The sequence below is a fragment of the Poromitra crassiceps genome (genome assembly GCF_964638095.1).
Source record: "Poromitra crassiceps genome assembly, chromosome: 11".
Classification (NCBI taxonomy): domain Eukaryota; kingdom Metazoa; phylum Chordata; class Actinopteri; order Beryciformes; family Melamphaidae; genus Poromitra; species Poromitra crassiceps.
Genome location: NC_139643.1, coordinates 51,027,772 through 51,037,771, shown reverse-complemented (window position 1 = coordinate 51,037,771; position 10,000 = coordinate 51,027,772). Strand labels below are relative to the sequence as shown.

General features: G+C 54.5%; 1 protein-coding gene across 1 annotated transcript in view; it reads right to left on the bottom strand.

Moving 5' to 3' along the window:
* gabbr1b (gamma-aminobutyric acid (GABA) B receptor, 1b) overlaps positions 1–10,000 on the bottom strand; it is a gene marked incomplete at both ends in the record, with an annotated part of 129,572 nt that overhangs the window by 30,531 nt on the left and 89,041 nt on the right. The window contains one exon of the mRNA XM_083646800.1: positions 7,734–7,811. Coding sequence (XP_083502926.1) covers positions 7,734–7,811 — 78 coding nt within the window. The remainder of the gene's footprint in view (positions 1–7,733; positions 7,812–10,000) is intronic.

Below are 10,000 nucleotides of genomic sequence, written 5' to 3'. Positions count from 1 at the left end.
AGAGAGAGAGAGAGAGAGGAGGGGACAACAGGGGAGAGAGAGGGGTTAGAGAGAGAGAGAGAGAGAGAGAGAGGAGGGGACAACAGATGAGAGAGAGAGAGTTAGAGAGAGAGAGAGAGAGAGAGAGAGGAGGGGACAACAGGGGAGAGAGAGGGGTTAGAGAGAGAGAGAGAGAGAGAGAGAGAGGAGGGGACAACAGAGGGGAGAGAGGGGTTAGAGAGAGAGAGAGAGAGAGAGGAGGGGACAACAGAGGAGAGAGAGGGGTTAGAGAGAGAGAGAGAGAGAGAGAGAGAGGAGGGGACAACAGGGAGAGAGAGAGAATGAGATAGGAACTGAAAGCAACATGGCGTGTCCTCCACAGAGGGCAAGTCAGACCCAGAGCTCCGCCTCTCCTGTCAACATGTAGCGCCCATTCTGCAACAAAGTCCTTGTAGGACCTTATTCTGTCATGTCACTGTCCCCTGTCCCAACCTGCAACAAAGTCACTGTCTCCTTGTAGGACCTTATTCTGTCATGTCACTGTCCCCTGTCCCAACCTGCAACAAAGTCACTTGTCTCCTTGTAGGACCTTATTCTGTCATGTCACTGTCCCCTGTCCCAACTGCAACAAAGTCACTGTCTCCTTGTAGGACCTTATTCTGTCATGTCACTGTCCCTGTCCCAACCTGCAACAAAGTCACTGTCTCCTTGTAGGACCTTTTCTGTCATGTCACTGTCCCCTGTCCCAACCTGCAACAAAGTCACTGTCTCCTTGTAGGACCTTATTCTGTCATGTCTCTGTCCCCTGTCCCAACCTGCAACAAAGTCACTGTCTCCTTGTAGGACCTTATTCTGTCATGTCACTGTCCCCTGTCCCAACCTGCAACAAAGTCACTGTCTCCTTGTAGGACCTTATTCTGTCATGTCACTGTCCCCTGTCCCAACCTGCAACAAAGTCACTGTCTCCTTGTAGGACCTTATCTGTCATGTCTCTGTCCCCTGTCCCAACCTGCAACAAAGTCACTGTCTCCTTGTAGGACCTTATTCTGTCATGTCACTGTCCCCTGTCCCAACCTGCAACAAAGTCACTGTCTCCTTGTAGGACCTTATTCTGTCATGTCACTGTCCCCTGTCCAAACCTGCAACAAAGTCACTGTCTCCTTGTAGGACCTTATTCTGTCATGTCACTGTCCCCTGTCCCAACCTGCAACAAAGTCACTGTCTCCTTGTAGGACCTTATTCTGTCATGTCACTGTCCCCTGTCCCAACCTGCAACAAAGTCACTGTCTCCTTGTAGGACCTTATTCTGTCATGTCACCGTCCCCTGTCCAACCTGCAACAAAGTCACTGTCTCCTTGTAGGACCTTATTCTGTCATGTCACTGTCCCTGTCCCAACCTGCAACAAAGTCACTGTCTCCTTGTAGGACCTTATTCTGTTATGTCACCGTCCCCTGTCCCAACCTGCAACAAAGTCACTGTCTCCTTGTAGGACCTTATTCTGTCATGTCACTGTCCCCTGTCCCAACCTGCAACAAAGTCACTGTCTCCTTGTAGGACCTTATTCTGTTATGTCACCGTCCCCTGTCCCAACCTGCAACAAAGTCACTGTCTCCTTGTAGGACCTTATTCTGTCATGTCACTGTCCCTGTCCCAACCTGCAACAAAGTCACTGTCTCCTTGTAGGACCTTATTCTGTTATGTCACCGTCCCCTGTCCCCAACCTGCAACAAAGTCACTGTCTCCTTGTAGGACCTTATTCTGTCATGTCACTGTCCCCTGTCCCAACCTGCAACAAAGTCACTGTCTCCTTGTAGGACCTTATTCTGTCATGTCACCGTCCCCTGTCCCAACCTGCAACAAAGTCACTGTCTCCTTGTAGGACCTTATTCTGTCATGTCACTGTCCCCTGTCCCAACCTGCAACAAAGTCACTGTCTCCTTGTAGGACCTTATTTGTCATGTCCCTGTCCCTGTCCCAACCTGCAACAAAGTCGCTGTCCCTTGTAGGACCTTATTCTGTCATGTCCCTGTCCCCTGTCCCAACCTGCAACAAAGTCACTGTCTCCTTGTAGGACCTTATTCTGTCATGTCACCGTCCCCTGTCCCAACCTGCAACAAAGTCACTGTCTCCTTGTAGGACCTTATTCTGTCATGTCACCGTCCCCTGTCCCAACCTGCAACAAAGTCACTGTCTCCTTGTAGGACCTTATTCTGTCATGTCACTGTCCCCTGTCCCAACCTGCAACAAAGTCACTGTCTCCTTGTAGGACCTTATTCTGTCATGTCACTGTCCCCTGTCCCAACCTGCAACAAAGTCACTGTCTCCTTGTAGGACCTTATTCTGTCATGTCACTGTCCCCTGTCCCAACCTGCAACAAAGTCACTGTCTCCTTGTAGGACCTTATTCTGTCATGTCACTGTCCCCTGTCCCAACCTGCAACAAAGTCACTGTCTCCTTGTAGGACCTTATTCTGTCATGTCACCGTCCCTGCTTATTTTTGGACCTCGTCCCGGGAAGAAGGATGGCGGTGTCTGGTCGGAGATGCTCACAACTAATTTTTTGCATTCCAAGTCAAGTCTCAAGTCTCAAGCTAGAGAGAGAGAGAGAGAGAGAGAGAGAGAGAGAGAGAGAGAGAGAGAGAGAGAGAGAGAGAGTGTGTGTGTGTGTGTGACTCGAGTCCAAGTCACAAGTCCAAGTCCCCATCTCCCCCCGGCCCGGCCTCTGTCAAGCTTTGTCCAAAAACACGTTTGTGAGGTGAAATCCCTGAAAGCGTGCAGCTCTTCAGCCTCCGGTGGACTGAAGTGACGTCAAACGCTCTGCGGGGGACGAATGGGGACACCTGGGAAATCACAGCTGGGCTCTTGTCTTTTCACGGCTGAGGCCACACGAACACTTGAGAGCTTGTTTCTTTAGAATGTAAATCATCTAAAGTTTAGATGATAGACGGGGGGGCTGGAGTCAGACACATCACAGTTACCATGTTGCTGTGCTGGAGTCACATCACAGGCAAACGACACTGAGCCGTTTAGAAGAGGCAGTGGCTCAGTTGCTATGGAACTAATATATTCAAGACTGTCAGTGTTACAGTATAATAACCACTGCAAGGCACCAGCAAACACACCATCCCCCACGTAGTCCCCCTTTGGGCTAACCACTTAATGAATATGCCAGTGCATATGCACATGGAGACAGACCTGACAGACCTGACAGGGGCGTGCACATGGAGACAGACCTGACAGACCTAACAGGGGCGTGCACATGGAGACAGACCTGACAGGGGCGTGCACATGGAGGCAGACCTGACAGGGGCGTGCACATGGAGACAGACCTGACAGGGGCGTGCACATGGAGGCAGACCTGACAGGGGCGTGCACATGGAGGCAGACCTGACAGACCTGACAGGGGCGTGCACATGGAGGCAGACCTGACACGGGCGTGCACATGGAGGCAGACCTGACAGACCTGACAGGGGCGTGCACATGGAGGCAGACCTGACAGGGGCGCGCACATGGAGGCAGACCTGACACGGGCGTGCACATGGAGACAGACCTGACAGACCTGACAGGGGCGTGCACATGGAGACAGACCTGACACGGGCGTGCACATGGAGACAGACCTGACAGGGGCGTGCACATGGAGGCAGACCTGACAGGGGCGTGCACATGGAGGCAGACCTGACAGACCTGACAGGGGCGTGCACATGGAGGCAGACCTGACAGGGGCGCGCACATGGAGGCAGACCTGACAGGGGCGCGCACATGGAGGCAGACCTGACACGGGCGTGCACATGGAGGCAGACCTGACAGACCTGACAGACCTGACAGAGGCGTGCACATGGAGGCAGACCTGACAGACCTGACAGACCTGACAGGGGCGTGCACATGGAGACAGACCTGACACGGGCGTGCACATGGAGGCAGACCTGACAGGGGCGTGCACATGGAGGCAGACCTGACAGGGGCGTGCACATGGAGACAGACCTGACAGGGGCGTGCACATGGAGACAGACCTGACACGGGCGTGCACATGGAGACAGACCTGACAGGGGCGTGCACATGGAGACAGACCTGACACGGGCGTGCACATGGAGACAGACCTGACACGGGCGTGCACATGGAGACAGACCTGACAGGGGCGTGCACATGGAGGCAGACCTGACACGGGCGTGCACATGGAGACAGACCTGACAGGGGCGTGCACATGGAGACAGACCTGACACGGGCGTGCACATGGAGACAGACCTGACAGGGGCGTGCACATGGAGGCAGACCTGACAGGGGCGTGCACATGGAGACAGACCTGACAGGGGCGTGCACATGGAGGCAGACCTGACACGGGCGTGCACATGGAGACAGACCTGACAGACCTGACAGGGGCGTGCACATGGAGGCAGACCTGACAGGGGCGTGCACATGGAGACAGACCTGACACAGGGGCGTGCACATGGAGGCAGACCTGACAGGGGCGTGCACATGGAGACAGACCTGACAGGGGCGTGCACATGGAGACAGACCTGACAGGTGCGTGCACATGGAGACAGACCTGACAGGGGCGTGCACATGGAGACAGACCTGACAGGGGCGTGCACATGGAGACAGACCTGACAGAGGCGTGCACATGGAGACAGACCTGACAGGGGCGTGCACATGGAGACAGACCTGACAGGGGCGTGCACATGGAGACAGACCTGACACAGGGGCGTGCACATGGAGACAGACCTGACAGACCTGACAGGGGCGTGCACATGGAGACAGACCTGACAGGGGCGTGCACATGGAGGCAGACCTGACACAGGGGCGTGCACATGGAGACAGACCTGACAGACCTGACAGGGGCGTGCACATGGAGACAGACCTGACAGGGGTGTGCACATGGAGACAGACCTGACAGGGGTGTGCACATGGAGACAGACCTGACAGGGGTGTGCACATGGAGACAGACCTGACAGACCTGACAGGGGCGTGCACATGGAGACAGACCTGACAGGGGCGTGCACATGGAGGCAGACCTGACACAGGGGCGTGCACATGGAGACAGACCTGACAGACCTGACAGGGGCGTGCACATGGAGACAGACCTGACAGGGGTGTGCACATGGAGACAGACCTGACAGGGGCGTGCACATGGAGACAGACCTGACAGGGGCGTGCACATGGAGACAGACCTGACACAGGGGCGTGCACATGGAGACAGACCTGACACAGGGGCGTGCACATGGAGACAGACCTGACACAGGGGCGTGCACATGGAGACAGACCTGACAGACCTGACAGGGGCGTGCACATGGAGACAGACCTGACACAGGGGCGTGCACATGGAGACAGACCTGACAGAGGCGTGCACATGGAGACAGACCTGACAGACCTGACAGGGGCGTGCACATGGAGACAGACCTGACAGGGGCGTGCACATGGAGGCAGACCTGACACAGGGGCGTGCACATGGAGACAGACCTGACAGACCTGACAGGGGCGTGCACATGGAGACAGACCTGACAGGGGTGTGCACATGGAGACAGACCTGACAGGGGTGTGCACATGGAGACAGACCTGACAGGGGCGTGCACATGGAGACAGACCTGACACAGGGGCGTGCACATGGAGACAGACCTGACACAGGGGCGTGCACATGGAGACAGACCTGACACAGGGGCGTGCACATGGAGACAGACCTGACAGACCTGACAGGGGCGTGCACATGGAGACAGACCTGACACAGGGGCGTGCACATGGAGACAGACCTGACAGACCTGACAGACCTGACAGGGGCGTGCACATGGAGACAGACCTGACAGACCTGACAGGGGCGTGCACATGGAGACAGACCTGACAGGGGCGTGCACATGGAGACAGACCTGACACAGGGGCGTGCACATGGAGACAGACCTGACACAGGGGCGTGCACATGGAGACAGACCTGACAGACCTGACAGGGGCGTGCACATGGAGACAGACCTGACACAGGGGCGTGCACATGGAGACAGACCTGACACAGGGGCGTGCACATGGAGACAGACCTGACAGACCTGACAGGGGCGTGCACATGGAGACAGACCTGACACAGGGGCGTGCACATGGAGACAGACCTGACAGAGGCGTGCACATGGAGACAGACCTGACAGACCTGACAGGGGCGTGCACATGGAGACAGACCTGACAGGGGCGTGCACATGGAGGCAGACCTGACACAGGGGCGTGCACATGGAGACAGACCTGACAGACCTGACAGGGGCGTGCACATGGAGACAGACCTGACAGGGGTGTGCACATGGAGACAGACCTGACAGGGGTGTGCACATGGAGACAGACCTGACAGGGGCGTGCACATGGAGACAGACCTGACACAGGGGCGTGCACATGGAGACAGACCTGACACAGGGGCGTGCACATGGAGACAGACCTGACACAGGGGCGTGCACATGGAGACAGACCTGACAGACCTGACAGGGGCGTGCACATGGAGACAGACCTGACACAGGGGCGTGCACATGGAGACAGACCTGACAGACCTGACAGACCTGACAGGGGCGTGCACATGGAGACAGACCTGACAGACCTGACAGGGGCGTGCACATGGAGACAGACCTGACAGGGGCGTGCACATGGAGACAGACCTGACACAGGGGCGTGCACATGGAGACAGACCTGACACAGGGGCGTGCACATGGAGACAGACCTGACAGACCTGACAGGGGCGTGCACATGGAGACAGACCTGACACAGGGGCGTGCACATGGAGACAGACCTGACAGAGGCGTGCACATGGAGACAGACCTGACAGAGGCGTGCACATGGAGACAGACCTGACAGACCTGACAGGGGCGTGCACATGGAGACAGACCTGACAGACCTGACAGGGGCGTGCACATGGAGACAGACCTGACAGACCTGACAGGGGCGTGCACATGGAGACAGACCTGACAGAGGCGTGCACATGGAGACAGACCTGACAGAGGCGTGCACATGGAGACAGACCTGACAGAGGCGTGCACATGGAGACAGACCTGACAGGGGCGTGCACATGGAGACAGACCTGACAGGGGCGTGCACATGGAGACAGACCTGACACGGGCGTGCACATGGTCCCCCATACTGATTAGGGAACACAATTTAATTTCCTTCAAGTCAAGGTCATGTGACGCGCCATCCCGCTAAATTGCCACCCAGATTGCTTGGCCCTGTTTTGTTTAGCCCGTCAACGAGCCTCGTCTATATTTTATTGCCGTCATCACTCTGAACCGCTTCTCATATTTTAATTAGTGAATGAAATGAAAGTGTCGCTCCGCAGCACCTCGGCCGATCAGCGCGCTCGCTTGACTGTGGCACCGCTCGTCACCAAATCACTTCGCTGTCTGTTGAGCTGTGAAAAGTTAGCTGGAGCGTCGCTATTCCCACACGCTAAATAAAACCTGCCTGACTGATGGATGGAAATTCTTAGCCAACCTTGCATGTGGAGAGAGAGAGAGAGAGAGAGAGAGAGAGAGAGAGAGAGAGAGAGAGAGAGAGAGAGAGAGAGAGAGAGAGAGAGCAATGGAGGAAGGAAAACAGAATGAGAACGAGAGAGAGAGAGAGAGAGAGAGAGAGAGAGAAAGAAAGAGAGAGAGAGAGAGAGAGAGACAGACAGAGAGAGAGACAGAGACATATGGGTAGAGGGGTCAGGGAAACTGGAGATTACTAGCAGGGAGAAGGAGTGTGTCAGACAGTGATAAACAGGGAAATGGAGGGGCTGAGAAAGACCAATGTGCCTCACTCACCGATCCACTTGTCATTCCCATACCAGGACAGATTTCCTTTAGTGCTGTCATAGTATCCTATCTTCTTATAGCTTCCTCCTGCAGAGAGAGAGAGAGAGACAGAGAGAGAGACAGAGAGAGAGAGAGAGAGAGACAGAGAGAGAGAGAGACAGAGAGAGAGAGAGAGCGAGAGAGCGAGAGAGACAGAGACAGAGAGACAGAGAGGGGGAGAGAGAGAGAGACAGACAGAGAGACAGAGAGAGAGAGTGGGGGGGAGAGAGAGGGCGATCTGGATCTGAGTTAATGATAATTCATACAACTTTCATCTCTACTGGTGAATTTAATGTATTGATTTCATGTATTTTCATCTTCTTCTAGGAAATGGTGACACAGACAGATGCCCCTGTGTCTGAGCCAATACACTTTATAAGATAGGAACCCCGCTGAAAATGAGAAAAATGAGTTAATCTCAAGGGGTTATTCCTAATAAATAATTTCAACCATTTAATAAAACCTCCAGGCCCGGGGGGTCCCTGCAAGTCTACTTCACTGGCTGCTTGCTGTAATAACAGATGAATATGGGCGTACAGGAGCACTGGGGAGGCACAACCCAGGGGCATCAGACTACCACACATTAATGTAAGTGTACAATTCTAATTATCATATCATCATTGGGCTTAATATCTACATTTAACTCGCAGGCGTCCACTGGGAAGTCTCTGCTGTGCTGTGCAACAAGGGTTCAGGCAGTGAAACCTACAGACTACAAGATCCTCGTCAGTCCTCAGTCTCTGGTCCTTTCACACTGTCTGTCTTGTAATCAGGATTCAGTCTCTGGTCCTTTCACACTGTCTGTCTTGTAATCAGGAGTGTTTGAGTCGTATAGTGTTTTCACAGAATAGAACACACAGAGCCTCCAGTAGAGTCACAGATCTGAGGTCTGTCAGGGAAACACAGACACAGACTGAACAGGAGAACACCAGTAGTCACAGATCTGAGGTCAGTCAGGGAAACACAGAGACACAGACTGAACAGGAGAACACCAGGAGAGTTACAGATCTGAGGTCTGTCAGGGAAACACAGAGACACAGACTGAACAGGAGAACACCAGTAGTCACAGATCTGAGGTCTGTCAGGGAAACAGACAGACTGAACAGGAGAACACCAGTAGTCACAGATCTGAGGTCAGTCAGGGAAACAGACAGACTGAACAGGAGAACACCAGTAGTCACAGAGCTGAGGTCAGTCAGGGAAACACAGAGACACAGACTGAACAGGAGAACACCAGTAGAGTTACAGATCTGAGGTCTGTCAGGGAAACACAGAGACACAGACTGAACAGGAGAACACCAGGATAGTCACAGATCTGAGGTCTGTCAGGGAAACACAGAGACACAGACTGAACAGGAGAACACCAGGAGAGTCACAGATCTGAGGTCAGTCAGGGAAACAGACAGACTGAACAGGAGAACACCAACAGGCTCAGTGATCAAAAGGCAGCGAGCCAAGCCCAAAGCGCCAAGCAGCTGCCACAGATAAGAGGCTGCCATGGTCATGTGATCGCCCCGCTAGCGAGCTGTGGAGAGAGAGAGCAGCATCTTCTCCATGAGCTGTGGAGAGAGAGCAGCATCTCCTCCATGAGCTGTGGAGAGAGAGCAGCATCTCCTCCATGAGCTGTGGAGAGAGAGAGCAGCATCTCCTCCATGAGCTGTGGAGAGAGAGAGCAGCATCTCCTCCATGAGCTGTGGAGAGAGAGCAGCATCTCCTCCATGAGCTGTGGAGAGAGAGCAGCATCTCCTCCATGCGCTGTGGAGAGAGAGAGCATCATCTCCTCCATGCGCTGTGGAGAGAGAGAGCATCATCTCCTCCATGAGCTGTGGAGAGAGAGAGCAGCATCTCCTCCATGAGCTGTGGAGAGAGAGCAGCATCATCTCCTCCATGAGCTGTGGAGAGAGAGAGCAGCATCTCCTCCATGAGCTGTGGAGAGAGAGAGCAGCATCTACTCCATGAGCTGTGGAGAGAGAGAGCAGCATCTCCTCCATGAGCTGTGGAGAGAGAGAGCAGCATCTCCTCCATGAGCTGTGGAGAGAGAGAGCAGCATCTCCTCCATGAGCTGTGGAGAGAGAGCAGCATCTCCTCCATGAGCTGTGGAGAGAGAGCATCTCCTCCATGAGCTGTGGAGAGAGCAGCATCTCCTCCATGAGCTGTGGAGAGAGAGAGCAGCATCTCCTCCATGAGCTGTGGAGAGAGAGAGCAGCATCTCCTCCATGAGCTGTGGAGAGAGAGCA